Source organism: Jaculus jaculus, chromosome 13 (genome assembly GCF_020740685.1).
Source record: "Jaculus jaculus isolate mJacJac1 chromosome 13, mJacJac1.mat.Y.cur, whole genome shotgun sequence".
In the NCBI taxonomy this organism is placed as follows: Eukaryota; Metazoa; Chordata; class Mammalia; order Rodentia; family Dipodidae; genus Jaculus; species Jaculus jaculus.
Genome location: NC_059114.1, coordinates 88,990,317 through 89,007,034, shown reverse-complemented (window position 1 = coordinate 89,007,034; position 16,718 = coordinate 88,990,317). Strand labels below are relative to the sequence as shown.

Sequence of the window (16,718 nt, the reverse complement as noted above, 5' to 3'; positions counted from 1 at the left end):
CAGATGCACAAGGGGGTGCACGTGTCTGGAGTTCGTTTGCAGAGGCTGGAAGCCCTGGCGCACCCATTCTCTCTCTCTCTCCCTCTGTCTTTCTCTCTGTGTCTGTTGCTCTCAAATAAATAAATAAATAAATAATGTTTAAAAAAATAAGATCCTCTAATATCCAGGAATTATTACTGTTAACATTTTGTTCTAAATCTTACAGACTTATTTCTATGTACATATAAGCACTTAACTAACAAAAATAAAAAGCAATTCCCTTTTGCAAAAATTTCCCTCAGCCATGAAAGTAACAGGCTCCTGTCTTATCTCCTATCTTTACTATTTGTCTACAGATTCATATCTGGTCTTGAATTTCCTCGTGGTTTTGACTATTTTTTCTTAATTATAGCAAGAACAATATGTTCAATGTGGCCAGTGTTGGCAGATTGAAACTCACCTTTCCATAATCTTTGCTTACACAAATATACACAAACATGCACAAGTCTGTATCATACCATAATTTTTTTCATCCACTTCTCCCTTAACAATGCATCAGATTTGTTTATAGTTTAACACAGATTATTCCAGAAACTGCATGATAGCTGTAAAACATTGAGTTACAGGTGTCATGATTTACTCAACTATTTTGCCATTGGTGCACATTCAGGTTCCAGCTTATTTCCTTAAATAAGCACACTGTCTTTGAAGACAACCAGTAGCTTCTGGTAGGAGAAAGTGTGCCCCCTCCAAACCCTTCTTTTAGTCAACAAACCCTGACAAAACCCCAGCCAGCACTGTAGCAGTAAACACTACCCAGAAACTTCAAAACAGTGCATGACCTGGCTGGCAGGATATGTGAAAAAATTATAAAGGTCACAAGAAAGCATAGAGATTGGGAGGAAGCCGCCTTATGAATCCCCAAAAGCAGGGGAACCTCTGCGTCTTCAGATAAAGAGCAAGAACGTCCTCCACTCCAACCTAGGGTTGAGGGGAATAGAGGTAGCAGTAACAGGACAGCTTCCAGGAGACGGCGGCTGAGTCCTAGAGCTGAAGAAAAGAGTGACTCTCCCTGGGATAGAGGCATTTCTTCACATAAGAGGCAAGAAGCACAGGAAAGCATGGTACATTCTGGAAACACAAGACAGCCAGGGTGGCCAAATAAGGGATCGGGAAGCATAGTGGGAAGTGAGCAAAAAGTCGGATCATTAAAATAGTATATGTTATGGGTCACATTAGAAAGTTTCAGCATTGTCACTGGCAAGCTTCAAGTAAGATGTTCAGCTGTCTCTGTGCCACACTAAAGAATACCTCACCCCGAGAGCAGTAGGGGAACAGGCAGCCACCTGACTCCAGGGGCATGCCAGGAGAAGAAGGCTGGGACAGCGCCACCCTCGCAGGAATCTCAGACGCGTGGGATTCAGCCTCTAGAGATGTGTGGATGGAGGGATAGGCAGACCATGGGGAAGTGGAGCTGGAGCATAAGATGAAATCATCAGATCCAGGCAGATGCCGGTTCTCCAGCAGCAAAGCCGATTACGGCCATACCATTCCTGTGACAGGGGTCCTGCACCTGCTCAGAAGCATCCTGGGTCCCAACCTCATAGGTGCCAGGAGCTGCCCACCATCAAGATGTGGGAATAAAAACATATCTCCAGGGGTGAAGAGATGGCTTAGCAGTTAAGTGCTTGCCTGTGAAGCCTAAGGACCCAGGTTCAAGGCTCAATTCCCCAGCACCCCTGTAAGCCAGATGTACAAGGTAGCATGTGCAGTGGCTGGAGGCCCTGGTGCACCCATTCTCTCACTCTATCTCTGTTTCTCTCCCTCCCTCCCTCCCTCTTTCTCTGTCTGTCACTCTCAAATATATAAATTAAGTAAATCTTTTAAAAAACATATCTGCAGACATCTCCTCTCAGACAAAATCAGGCCCCATTGAGAACCACCACAGACATAAAAATGGAGATGCACAGCATCACAAATGTGTGCAAACCATAAACAAGACTACTGATATACAAACTACAAGAGGGGTGGTATCTGTTGGGGTTTGAAGGAACAGAATCTGGAAAATTAAATCCAGTGACTCTTTCATCCACCATCCTAGCTATTAAGCAAATGTTTATCAATTAAGTCAATGTTAAAACCACAAGTGCAGGTAAGAATGCTAATAAACATATGGAGACAAAAAGACAAAAAGGTAAAAATCTTAGGACAGGGCTGGAGAGATTGTTTAGTGGTTAAGGCACTTGCATGCAATACCAAAAGACCCAGGTTCAATTCTCCAGGACCCACATAAGCCAGATGCACAAGGTGGCTCATGCAACTGGAGTTTGTTTGCTGTGGCTGGAGGCCCTGACACACCCATTCTCATTCCCCCCACCCCCATCTCTCTCTCTCTCCCTACTAAAAAAAACTTGGGACACACCAGTAGGCCAAGAGCGAGGAGAGAAACAATTACAAATGGAGAACGGTAGGGATGAGTGTGCAGAGATAAAAAGAATACGGAACAGGAGAGAGCAGCACCAGTCATCCATAGCAAGCGGCGAGGGGTGCTGACGCTACAGCGTGAAGGATTGCTGGTGGATATCTGTAAGGACTGTGTGTACAAGATGGCTGCCACATCCTGCAGCCATTTGGTGAAATGAGATGGTAAAATTTCCTTGGCCTGCCCTCCGGACAGCCTGAGCTGTCCTTTACATCTGAACAGCCCAGCCAATGCCGCCAGCGGCAGAACCACACAGCTGAGCCCAGTCACACGGAGAACCAGGAGATGAGAGCCGCTGGTTGCTGCTGTTGCCCCGTGTGAGAAAATTTCACTGGCTGTGTAGAAAGCAAATATACGTGTACTCGAGAAAAGGATGATCGCTGAAGAGAAAGAAATACAATGCTGATTATAGATTATTCTTCCTAGGATCTTCTCGATAAAGGAAAAGCACATTGCACTAGCAGATGAGAACTGAAAGTTAAGAAAGAGAAAAAGATGTGTAAAAAGTAAGAGGGAAAAGTTGGGGATTTCAGAGAGGTTGAAAGATCACAGGCTAGGTATGCTGGAACACAACTAATCCCAGCCCTCAGGAAGCTGAGACAGGAGACTGCCAAGACTGAAGCCATCCTCAACTACACAGAGAGACCTCATGTAAGGGAAAGAGGTGGGGGAGGCAGGAAGTCATCTCTATAACCGTGCATTCATGCCCACTTCTAGCCTGCAGGACCACCTGAGAGACCACTTAAATGAGGAAGGGGGTAAAGATTGTGCCTTAAAAAAACAATCTGCCAATTTTCTTGCCATTTTTCTGAAAAGGTCTTGACATAAAGTATACATTCTATAAACGTCAAATCAAAGAAAATGCAAGAACATTTTCCAGCGTCACCAAGACCAGGAAGATGCCACGTTTTCAACTGTTTTCTACCTTCCTGGCAAGGGGAAATAAAACACTTTTCTCCAAATGATCTGTCTGTATTTGTAGTAAATGTCTAACAGCTTGAGAGCTCATAGGTCAACCAGCAACAAAACAGACAGCAAATGTTCAGCCACCAAAAAAGAAGTAAAAGGGGGAGAGGCAAAGGGGTCAAGACGACTGCAATGGAAGGCGGGCGAAGATTACGGAGCCTGCGTAGATCCTGTCATGGTAACGCGTACTCCGTGACCTGACTGTGAGACTCCGGAGAGGGGAAAACCATGGAGAAAAGGATACTGACTGGTCCCTAAAACAGAACTCCAATTAGCCTGTTTACTTAATTATCACAGAGGGAAAAATGTTTCCAAAACAGCTTTGTATAAACAAAGAAAGTGATCGCTGTTTTTAAAGTAAAGGTTTTCAAAAGATGTTTTTAAAGCACAATGAGGTTGTTCTAACCTGAATGGATTGCACTTTCTTCAAAGGGGAGTAATATGAAACCGACCCCAGTGCAACGGGGTGAATGCTTACTGGCATCGAATTCCACTCCCTTACGTGAGCGTATCCCAGGACACTCAGATGGTTTGTTTTGGTTTAGTTTTATACCTCAATGGTGTCAGTAATATTAGGCAAATACTTAGTGGTCAGATCAGTGCATTGTCAATGTATCTATGAACTTGGCCCTTCAGCTGTCTGGCTGTTCGGGGATTGCAGCAATAAGCAATCCAGTGTCTAATTGTCTAAACTTGGCATGTCCCGCTGGACTATACCAAGGAAATACTTGGAAAATGAAGGCCAAAAATGCTGGAGAGGTGGTGCATTCCAGAACCCAGGAGGTAGACACAGGAGGATTGTGAATTTGAGGCTAGCCTGGGCTGCATAGAATTCAAAATTAGACTGCATGGCATAGTAAGACCATGTGATGATTTTTTCTTTCAGTGCTGAGATCAGCTGTCCAGAGCCTTGCCCATGCTAGGCAACTGCTTTACCAACTGGACATCAGAGGCGCATTTCATAACCGTCCATGGGAGTTGGTGGCCGTTCCTATGCAAGCCCTAAAATAAGGGTAGGGAGGACAGCCAGAACCACAGCCACTGTCCAAGGAAATCTAGATGGCTTTGGTATGAAAACATTTATGACAACGTGTGCTGCCAATACCTTGGGATGGGAGGGAGGTTAATGCCCTAGCCTACTTGTAATGAACTCTGCTTCCCAGACAGGGAAACTGCCTACCCACAGAGGGAAGCTGCTGTCAGATGGGGTCACAGGTTCCAGAACCAGTTACAGAACCTCCACTCTTGTCGTTTCACCTCTGCGCTGCGCTTTCCTCAACTCTGAATTCAGAGGGTTGGAAAGGTGGCAGCTGTGAACTTGTGAACTACTCTTATTTGCCCAAAGGTTATACCGTAAACTATAGCTCTAAGATTTTTTTCTATATTTTATTTATGTATTTAAGAGACAGAGAGAAAGAAGGAGAGAGACAGAAAACGGGTGTGCCAGGGCCTCCTGCCGCTGCAAATGAACTCCAGACACATGCACCATTTTGTGCAACTGGCTTTACCTGGGAACTGAGGGGTTGAACCTGGGCCACCAGGTTTAGCAAGCAAGTGCCTTTAACCACTAAGCCATCTCTCCAGCCCCAGCCCTGAGACTTTAAATACAGACTCCAGGAAAGTCCCCAGAGCTATGTGCTTTCAGGAAGCTCCTCTCGGCACCAATCTGTCCAAATGCCAACCTTTACCTTTACCTGTGTGGAACCGAAGCTCACATCTGCATATGTCTACAGACTGAGCTGCACCCAGGCTCCATGTTTCCTTTTAGCTCTGGCTCAGTAACCCCCAGCTACAGGGGGACCTGATAAGCAACAGAGGCAGAAGTGCTAGTGTGAGAGACACTTAGGACGGTCAGTGCATACAGAGGGGAGGGGCGTGGTATCTTAACGAGCCAGCCTGTGGATCAAAGAGGCATGAGCAAAGATGTGACCTCAGCCATCAAACATCAAAATTAATCAAAGCAGAACTTTGATTAATGATATTTTCCACTACATAAATAGTTACATCCCCTGTATTAGCTTTACCTTCTTGGCAGGTTTGCCTCTGGCCTAAATTCACCACACTGACCCCTCTAGCAACCAGGAGAAATGGAGGGGGGATTGGGTCCAAGAGTTCCTTTGTATCTGAGCAGGCATGCCCTTTTTTATGCCTGGTAGCCTGTCCCTGGTAACATCACTAGCTTCAATTCTGTTTTTCATGGTTCGCCTATGCGGTCACAAAGGCCCTGTGACATAAACAGACGTTATTCTCTTCACACCAGAAACATGAGACTGTGAGCCACAAACAAGTTTTCCAGAAGCCATACACTAGCAGGCAGCAAGCTAGGAACCAAACCGCACAGTAAACAGGACCAGCTAAATCACAATGTGTCCATAGCCAACTAAGAATTTTGAATCCATTCAACTTTCTACCCCACACAGACATGTTTCAGTTGCACTTAAGAGTTATTCTCGTTTGCTCTAGAAGATGCCTCATGGGCCTCACAGGATGATGCAGAGAGCTGGGAGTGGAGACCTAGGTTAACTAACACCGATATTCTGTTATGTAGTACCAAGAATGACTGGCTCCCAGCTGGAATGTCCTTCGTCCACATTTGTCATTACGCCCGTGTCTCTTGGTAACTGGGAACTCTTTAATCCCACCCTCCACTCATAAAAATCTGGAAACCCAGTACCCAGCTTGAGCATTCAAGGACTGGGCTCCATCCTCCTCTCCTCACGGCCATTCAGCCTCCTCACGGAGCACCCGCACTTTCCTCTGCATTGTGTTTTATGCAGTGGGTCCTCAGGCAATACCTGTGCATGAGGAACGCCAAGAACAGATGCAACATGTACATATATATGCTAAAATAAAAGCCTGTCAGGCTGGAGGGATGGCTTAGTGGTTAAGGTGTTTGCCTGTGAAGCCAGAGGACCTCGATTCCATTCCCCAAGACCCACTTTAGCCAGAGGCACAAGGTGGCGCATGCGTCTGGGGTTTGTTTGCAGTGGCTGGACACCCTGCCCCCCATTCTCTCTCTCCTCTCTCTCTCTCTCTCTCTCTCTCTCTCTCTCTCTCTCAAATAAACAAATAAATATTTTTAAAAAGTAAAAGCTTGTCTGGGGGACATAATTAACCTGATGCACATCTGACTGTGATAAAGGGTTCTGTTTTAATGATGTCAAATTCCATGTCTTCAAGAGAACATGTTTCTCCTTGTTTGATATTGATACGGATTAGCAGCAAGGTAGCTCTCTTCTGGAATGCAGTTGGCTAGGGACAAGCCCACAGAAGCACGGATGCCACTTCTCCTGCCCTGGCAAAACTAGAACCTGTGTCTGACCTGGTCTTCTCCACGACAGTCATAAGCCCCAGTGACAACCTCCTGTTTCTTTCTCAACTTTTCCAGGCTTGACACACCTGTGGAGTGGCTCGTCCTGAGCGGGCCTCTTTAACCACCAAAAGACCAGGCCTCTCCCTCACACACCTGAATCGAAGATGAAGCTCGTTCTACTTGTATGTTTGACTTCTAGAAGTGAGCTTAAAGCACATGTGCAGGCCTCTTGGCCAGGCTGGGAAACGAATTTCTTTAAAAAAAAAAAAAATTGTACTTCAGTCATATTTCCATTGAGTTACACTCTTATGTTCCCTCTCCCCCACCTCCATTCCACTGAGGCCCCTGTGGGTTTGCAACAAGAGCCCAAGCTGGAGAAGGACATGAGTGACTCCATGCTGTGAACTTACACAAGGAAGTTCAGCTTAGCTGGTGCCTTAGGTCTCACCTGCACTTGAACTTTATGCTTGGCTTGCTCGAAAACAATGGGTCACCACGAGACAAGATGTTTTTCTCACTATTGCCAAATGCAATCTTGAGCTTCTGTATTAACTGCTACTTGCTTGCAATTGCAGGAGAGGGAAAATGCAGGGAGGGGAAATTCTGGAAAAAGTTTCTGCTTCTAAAATCAACTGAAATTAACTCTTGGTTGTGTAAGATTATGATTACTGAACTTCTGAAATGTAAAAGTAAGATATGAAATCTTACGGGTTTTTTTCTCCTATAAAAGGAGTCCTGAAGCACAGCCTGGTACTGCATTCAGGCTTCCGAGTCCTGGGTGTAGTTGCTGGCCAGCTAATAAAGGTTCCTTCCCTACTCCTTGTGTCCGTGTGGTCTTCCCTGGGGGAGCTCACCATAACAGTCACAAATGCATGTAAGGCATTCAAATAAACCAGTAAATCACTGTGGGGGGCGGGGGGACAAGGCCTCAGGATGCACCTTCCCATCCTGGATTTCTTTTTGTCCAGTCTCTTTCCTGCTTAGTTTTGGGAGCTTCCCAAAATGTTTTGCCAGGGTGCGATCTCTCTTTAGACTCTGAGCCCCTGAACGTCTCAGAATCCTCTCTGGCCCACTGGGCAAGGGGGATCTTTAGCCCTGGGGTCTCCTGCTTTGCTTTCTGCATGTATGTGTTCTCAGGCCTCTTTCTGTGTAAGGAAAATTTTCCAGGCTGGGAAGGGAGAGGATTTCTTCTGGCTTGGGGCTTGCCTGTTTGCCTTCCATCTGTACCCTAATTCCCTGAGCCTTCTCTGAGCCTACATTTTCAATTCTTTGATAACTTGAACAAGGACCCAAAGGTGCGGTTCACAAGCCTGGCGTCTCCTGCATCTTTATGGGGAGCTGAGCCCTTCCAGGAGTCCACACCCACATTTGTTCTTTTACATATGTGTACAGATAAAAATGCTGCTGCTATGTAACACTGTACACTATAAGGGCCCCATCTGATATAACCATAAATAATATGGAATTTATAGATTGCTTTCAAGTTCTTTATCTTAAATAACCCAAGTAAATACCTCTGTGATTGGTTTTCAACTCAGCTGTCTATATCAATCTCAAGTCCCTGGATAGTAAATCATTTGGTGAGGACACAGTTCTATCAAGGCCAAGGACATGGGTCTGGTCAGGCCAGCCAATTAGCTTCATGGTATTCCTAGTTCATTCCAGGCTGGATGATGGAGGGCTAACACATGAGCAGGAAAGAAAAATTATGAGAGGCGTATGTCCAACTGAAATGGGTGGTTACCGATAAAATATGTATGGCTTTTCTTTTTTGAAGGATACCCAAATATCCTGCCCCTGCCTGCTGTAAGTATAACCTGGCCTTTGTCCCCTAAACGGCAAGACCAAATGGGTCTCAAGCAAGCACTGTCACTCCCACAAGAGCAACAGTTCCACAGCACAAGGATATTTTCCATTTTTATCAGTGTGAGATTCCCCATGTCCAGAACAGACCCAGGCCTCAAGTAGCACTGTTGGGGATCAGAAAAATGACACCCCAAATTGTGGTCTTTTGGGCGGGGATGGAGGTAAGGTTTCACTCTATCCCAGGCTGACCTGGAATTCACTATGTAGTCTCAGGATGGCCTTGAACTCACAGCAGTCCTCCTACCTCTGCCTCCCACGTGCTGGAATTAAAGGCAGGCACTACCACACCAGCTTAGTGTGGTCTTTAGCACATGGGATTTTTTGACTGAAAGGGTACTGGAGGGCTTTAAAAGAAAAGGGGTGATAGAAAACAGAATTCTTCATCCCCAAGGCATACCACAGAAAGATCATTCTCTCCTTTCTTGAAGACCCTTGTTCCAGAGGGGTCCTACCTCTCTGCCCTATCCCAGTAGGATGTAATGCTGGCCAGATAGCCCAAAAGCAATCTGGAGAGAGGGCTGGAGGGATGCTCACGCTAAAGGCACTTGCTTGCAGAGCCTGACAGTCTGGGTTCGATTCCCCAGTACTCACATAAAGCCAGATGCACAAAATGGCACATGTGTCTGGAGTTCATTTACAGTGGCACAAGGCCCTGGCATGAACATACACACATTTATTCATCATCTCTCTGCCTTTTGCTCTCTCTCTCTCGTTTTCTGTCTCTTTATCTCTTTTTCTCAAATAAATAAATAAAACTATTTTTTAAAGAATCTGGTTTTCTCACTCAGCCTAATCATGTTTCCACCCAGCTGTCCATTTTTCTTCAAAGCTAAGGACCAAACAATTTCCCTCAGTCTTTGTTTTAATGTTTTATTTACTTATTTATTTGCAAAAGAAAGAGAGAGAGGAGAGAGAACGGGTGTCCCAGGGCCTCTAGCCCCTGAAGATGAACTCCAGATACATGTACCACTTTCTGCATCTGGCTTTACCTGGGTACTGAGGAATTGAACAGGGGTCGTTAGGCATTGCAGGCAAACACCTTAACCATTGAGCTATCTCTCCAGCCCCTCCCTCAATCCTTTGATCTTTTCTCCTGTGTGTGTATGTGTGTGTGTGTGTGTGTGTGTATGTGTGTGTGTTGCATGTGTGCATGCATGGTGTATGTGCCCCTGTGGCATCCTGTATTCTGACTGCAGTGTCTGAACAGCATGTTGCCTATCGGGTGTCAAAAGCCCTATCACCCTTCCACCCATTTTTGTTTAAGAGCAGAGCTGGCTGCTTTTTGCAAGCCCAGATGATTCCCTGGGGTCTGCTCCCCTTTTATGGGACTGGGGTTATAGGTGCCTGTGGCCAAACCCAGCTGTTTACAAGGGTTGTAAAGATTCCAAACTTGGGTGGTCTCAGCCCCCTCAGACCCTCATGCTGGCACAGGAAGTACACTTATCCACTGAGCCACTTCCCAGGCCTCGATCTTTGTGTCTGAAGACTCTGTGTCATGTAAACTTCAGTTTTAAAACTCTGTTCTGCTTTTCTCCTTTCAACCTTTCATTTTAAGCATGTGGCCTTGACCCTGAGCGGGTTAGGCAAGGTGGGATAACACACCCTCCTGCCCAATAATAAGTAATGCATGTGAAATGAATCAGGTGATTCGTTTCACAGGTCACTCTGGATCGATTTGAGTGCGCGGGTGCAGGCCAGAGTTCCGTTAATGGGCTCCTGGGGGTACTCCCTTGAGGGGACCCAAGCTTAAATTACTCCCTGAGTTCCGGGCGGAAGTGTGGATGAGAGCTCTCCAGCAGATATAACGAATCCTGCGAAGCCAAAGTCCCGCTTAAATGTGCTGAATGACAGCTGCAGAGGGAAGGGGTTCTCTCATTCATTCCCACCTCCCTTGTCTTCCAGCATTTTTATTTTGACCCTCTCCCGCCTCTGCCCGAAGTGCCCACGTCCATCCCGACCTGCTTTTTAATTGGCTGGGAGCAACACTTTAGAAACTGCTAGCTGCCTTCCCTTCGTGCTTCCTCCCCTGCTTCCTTTCATTCCTCGGGGGAGGGCCAAACTGCCCAGGAGGCTCCCTGACCCCAACTAGGAGCTCTTTAGCCAAGTCGTTCCTAAAGAGAAGCAGCCTTCACACTAGCGAATCCCCCTCACGGCAGGTGCCTAGTGAATCCATCCTTTCGTCCACACCGCCGCCTCGCTCCCCCTCCATCACAAAGACAGAGCTCTTCTACTCTTAAGCAGAGAAGGTGCCATCCATTTGGAGTCAAGCAAAGCGCTGAACTTTTGTCGAATTTCTCTGGAGTTCCCAGGGCCCATCAAGCATCTCATTTACCAACTCCCCTTTCCTTAATTCTTTTCAGGCAAATAACACATTCTCTACTTACTACTTAGTATTATGAATTTTCCTCCAATCCCTGCTACTGGACCATCGGCACCACCACAGCCTCCCCCTGACAGTCTCTCCTCCCAACTCTAACTTACCCTGTCTCCTGCATATCATCACACCTCTGGACTTGAAACGAGACCTCAAAGACCTTACATGTTCACTTAGTCGACCTTCCCTCAACCCCACAGTGATTTTACTCCAAAGTCAGAAATACTTTTCTGATAGAATTCTTCTCTTAACAGAATTTCTTCTCCCTGCCGGGGCCATGTAATTCAAGCGGTTCTTATCCAGGTGTTTCACATACATGTCAACATTCACATTCTGTGCGACACATGGGTAAATTCCCAAGCTTTCCATTTTCATAAGTCATCGTGCTTTGTGCCAGCTGCTGGTCGGCGTCACCAGAGAGCTCCTGAAACCTGGGCTCCTCAGCCTCGAGGAAGTCTGCCTTGCCTGGGCAGCAGTGGGTCAAGCGCTGCTCTACGGCCACAGGTCGCCATCGGTTCGAATGTGCAGACGACACTGTGTGAAGGCGCGGGGACTGACCAGCACCATGGGGGTCCCCTGAAGGAAGCGCTGACTGCAGAAGGGCCAAGGCTAGAAGCGGGGTGGGGGGGGGAGTCCAATTCTCGCCTCTTCCTGCTTGCTGGAGTTTGCAAGATGAAGGCTGGGCTGAGGTCAGCCCGCACCCCGCCGGCCCCAAGCGCTCTCGCTACCGCATCCTGGAGCACAGCGTGGGCACAAAGCGGGCGTTCAGCGATGTCTGTGGGAGGGGTGGGTTTTGCCCTGAGAGGCGTGTCCTCCAGGACCTGCCTCTTGCAAGATTACAATGTAATCTTTAGGCACTTAGTGGTTCAGACTCAAGCACAGATACTTGCCTTCCCATTGGCAATACCTGTCTCCCCCAGCCCCCAAGCTAAATCGTAGCACCATTTTCCTTCCTTGGTTGGAAAGAAATAGTTCTGACCTGCCCACTGTGAAACATGTTTGCCAGACCAAACAAGTCTGGACTTGATTAACGGAGGACACTGAAACCAGGTTGTCTATTTTTTTTTTTTTTTTCTGGAGAGTAACAAAGCTGAAAGCTTTGAAGCTTTCAAAAGATGTCAGAGAGCAAAGGTCCATTGTGCCCTGGTCTCCACTGGAAACCAGGGCCGGCCTCCTGCAGAGAATCTCAGCAGGAGAAGGCATGCCTCCCAGGGGGTACTCTGTGTCCCCCACGGCCTCTTCACACAAGAGATGCTGCCTGGTGCAGAGCGGGCTGAAGCTCCACAGCTGCGGACTTCCTCCTATAAATACATACAGTACCGACAAGCTGGGAGACAAAAGCCTGCCCAGCACATAGGTGAATTCCAACAGTCAAGAGGACTCTCATGTGTCTTTCCAGTCATTCTTCCCCCACTCACCCTCGCCTGAGGTAGAGTCTCACTCTAGCCCAGGCTGACCTGGAATTCTCTATGTAGTCTCAGGATGGCCTTGAACTCATGGTGATCCTCCGACCTCTGCCTCCCAAATGCTGGGGTTAAAGGCATGTGCCACCATGCCCAGCTCAACTCGTTCTTTTTTATTACAGTTAACAAAATCAACATAGAAATTATATATTTCAGTTTCATTTTAGAGAAAAAAAGAAAAATTGAATTTGCAAGTCTGAATTACAACTGTACACTTGTAGCTTAGTACTAAGGATATTTTCTTTTTTGGTTGTTTTTGTTTTTGTTTAGGTAGAGTCTCACTGTAGCCCAGGCTGACCTGGCACTCACTCTGTAGTCCCAGGCTGGCCTCCAACTCACAGCAATCCTCCTACCTCTGCCTCCCAAGTGCTGGGACTGAGGCATGCGCCACCATGCCCAGCCTAAGTATTTTTTTAACCTATGAGAAAAGCAGAAAGAAGGCAAACATCATATTGGGACTGCATGTTTTTGCAAATAAGTGAGTAAATGTACACAGAATTGTTTCAAGGTTTTTTATTTAAAATAATTTGGGTTTATTATACTAGAAAAAGAACAGAAGGCTTGTCTTTTCTAAATCCATATCATCTCGGGTACATCTGGTTGTCACTGACTTGTGAGTAAATTCAGTTAATAGTGTCATAACCTAATTGTAATAATTACAGTAATCATTCCAGGGCTGGAGGGCTGGCTCAGCAGTTAAAGGTGCTTGCTTGCAAAGCCTGAGATGACCTAGATGAGATTCCCCAGTACCCATGTAAAGCCAGTGGCCCATGCATCTGGAGTTTGTCTGCAGTGGCAGGAGGCGTTGGTGTGTAACAATTTTCTTTCTTTCTCTCTGTCTCTTTCTTTCCTTCTTTCTCTCTTACCCTCTCTCTTCCTGCTTGCAAATTAATAAAAGAATATATTTTAAAAACAGAGACCGGGCTGGAGAGATGGCTTAGCAGTTAAGCGCTTGCCTGTGAAGCCTAAGCACCCCAGTTCGAGGCTCGGTTCCCCAGGTCCCACGTTAGCCAGATGCACAAGGGGGCGCACGCGTCTGGAGTTCGTTTGCAGAGGCTGGACGCCCTGGCGCGCCCATTCTCTCTCTCTCCCTCTACCTGTCTTTCTCTCTGTGTCTGTCGCTCTCAAATAAATAAATAACACATTTAAAAAAAAAACAGAGACCTATAGTTTTCATGTTATTGGCACAAAACACCAGAAACAGCTCATGGAAGGAAAGGGTTTATTTTGGCTTACAGTCTCAAGGGAAAGTTCCTTGATGGCAGGGGAAATCCTGGCCGGAGCAGAGGCTGAGCATCACTCCCTCACCAGAGCAGGTGGAAAACAGCAGCAGGAGGGTGAGCAGCGCTCAGGCAAGAGGGAGCTGGTGGTAACAGCCTGAGCCCTCGCCAGCAGCACATGTCCTCCAGCGAGGCCCTCCTCAAAAAGTACCACCAGCTGGGAACCAAGCACACATGCATGGAAGAATGGCTTCCAGGGGCTGGAGGGATGGCTTCGTGGTTAAGGCCTTTGCCTGCAAGGCCAAAGGACCCAGGTTCGATTCCCCAGGACCCACATTGGCCTGGAATTTCGTTTGCAGTGGCTGGAGGCCTTGGCGCGCCCTCTCTCCTTCTCTCTCTCTCTCTTTCTCTCTCCCTCCTTCCCTGTCAAATAAATAAATAATATTTTTTTAAAAGAATGGCTTCCACAGGCCATGCAGAAGTCTAAAGCTTGAAGATGTCCCAAGGATTCTGCATCTTTCTCTTGACATGTCTGTCTGACTGATGCTGCCACAGCTAATTTAAAGTTAATTTTCAGAATAATGTACAGAATGGATTTGTTTGACCTCATTTGTGATCCCTTGGAAATTTTTAAGGAATACACATCACAAATGAACTAAAACCATTTCTAAATAAATACAGTGGCAAAGTGATTTTTGAAGCAATGGCCCCTTGTTGGTTTTCTTACCACTGATCTGTGCCCCAGCGTCTGGCCTTGGCTCTCCAGCTGAGACCTCCCTAACCTGTAACATGTCTCCCTACTGTACTACAGAATTGAATCCACCTATGACTGGATAAGCTCACAGTCCAGTGGTCAACAGATCATAATTCTGTCACCATGGTCCAAGATTGTATCAGGCCTTTAGCAACCACAAAATGCCTTGGGATGATGCACAATGAATAGGCAATTAGGCCACTTAAAACCTCTTATCGTTTTATTTTACTTTATATATTATAACAAGATAAACACTTTTATCCCCTTACCCATGCTCCCATTTCCCTGGGGCCCTCCTCAGTGTGGGTATGGTATTCACTGTGAAGATCCCATATCTTGTTCAAGTAAACTACCAAGTTACCTCTTTAAAACAGTTTAAATTTTAAAAACTGGAGAAGATGTACTCCTGCCATCTAGAATTCCCAATGTAGTAACCTAGTGAGAGAAAAAGAGACCTATAGACAAATGTCCTGTTGCTCAGTGTGGCAGGAAGTCTATCAGACATAAGGCAAAGCACTGAGCTGCTGCAAGGAAGGAAGCTTTCACCTCCTCCTCAGCGCCTCAGTGTGTCGGCGGAGGTTCCCCGAGGAGGAGGCGCTTACGCTCGGTCTCAAAGAATGAGTAAGTGTCGCCGACAGACAAGCTCACAGGCTGGGTCCGAATTTAAGAGCAAGGAGAAGTGAGGGTGGCAGTTCCTGGGGTACTGGGAAAATTCAGTTTCCATCCCTGCTCACCTACCGCAAAGCGGCAGACTAGGAGGAACCATGCAGGATGCTGGGGGACACACAAAGACCTTTGACCCCACCAGGTAAGGGACAATAGATTAATGTTGAGGTCATGGAGACGCTTCCATTTTCTTCTGATTGGCAGCAAGGTCAGTTCCAGATCCTTCTCTGTGAGCTGCGCAATCAAAAGCTGCCAAACAGGGCTGGAGAGATGGCTTAGTGGTTAAGCAATTGCCTGTGAAGCCTAAGGACACCGGTTCAAGGCTCAATTCCCCAGGACCCACGTTAGCCAGATGCACAAGGGGCACACGCGTCTGGAACTCATTTGCAGAGGCTAGAGGCCCCAGTGCACCCATTCATTCTTTCTCTCACTCTCTCTCTCTCTCTCTCTCTCTCTCTCTCTCTCTTTCTCTCTCTCTCTGCCTCTTTCTCTATCTGTCGCTTTCAGATAAATAAATAAATAAATAAATAAATAAAGTTGCCAAACAGCCGGGCGTGGTGGCACACACCTTTAACCCTAGCTCTTGGGAGGCAGCGGTAGGAGGATCACTTAGAGTTCGACACCTCTCTGAGATAGGGAATTCAGGTCAGCAAGACCCTACCACAAAAAACAAAAAAACAGACAAACAAAAGTTGCCAGATAGAGCTCTGGGATAGGGGAGCTCATAACACCAGCATGCACATCCTTCATCTCACCTTCCCGGCGCCGCTTACAGACAGAGAGAGCTGGTGGGAGGAACATCTACCAATCTAACACTCTTGAACCCTAGAATCTACCTTGACTATTTCTCATCACCAGCAACAGTTTATAGGTCTGAAGGAGTGTAAACTGCCCTAACCACCCTGAACGCATTAGTTGGCCCCCAGAGAAGCATCTTGCTAAAAGAGAGCATAGTGGGTCCCTGCACATAGTTTAGAACTTAGGCATCAGCATACAGTAAGAAAAGCCAAAAGATGTAAATCTTTTTTAAAACTTGAATGTTGACTAAGTAGCATGTCAAAAAAAAAACAGAAAGCAAGCAAGTTTTTCACAAACTCACCTGTGTCCAACTTTGAACTATTTTTAGGTCTTTTTCCACCCAGGTTTTAAAATGTTCATGCAAAACACCTGCAACGACACCAACCCCCGCTCCTTACCGTCAAGACTCGAGTGACACTCTGCTTCCAGAGCTGTCGCCTGCCAATCCTAAACATCACAGCAATCTGCTCTGCCTAGAGGCTCTTCCAGAATGTTCTTCTAACTCCAGGGAGACCTCTTCATCCCCCAGCAGACTTCAGATAAAAAGACCCCAGGAGGACCAGAAATTCATTGCTATGTGTCTCCACATGCAAGATTCACCACATTCACAGAGCAAGCACTAGGAGCCCATCTGGATCACTCAGATCCTCCGCTCAGAGTCTCCTCCCTCCGGACTTTACTCTGCTGTATGCCTGTGTTGCCAGGGGGATATCGTTTATATGCTATACCATTTAAGCATGCCTTGTACTCCTGGTTAGCAGCCAATCAAAGCATTTTCACTGCTTCGTTGCACTGCAACTTCTGATGTCCATTTAAATCCTTATGCTGTCCAACAGT

General features: G+C 46.6%; 1 protein-coding gene across 1 annotated transcript in view; it reads right to left on the bottom strand.

Moving 5' to 3' along the window:
• Dnah5 (dynein axonemal heavy chain 5) overlaps positions 1-16,476 on the bottom strand; it is a 247,680-nt gene extending 231,204 nt beyond the window's left edge. Inside the window, exon 1 of the mRNA XM_045132474.1 lies at positions 16,280-16,476. Coding sequence (XP_044988409.1) covers positions 16,280-16,336 — 57 coding nt within the window. The 5' untranslated portion in view covers positions 16,337-16,476. The remainder of the gene's footprint in view (positions 1-16,279) is intronic.
• Between the last annotated feature and the right edge of the window lie 242 nt (positions 16,477-16,718).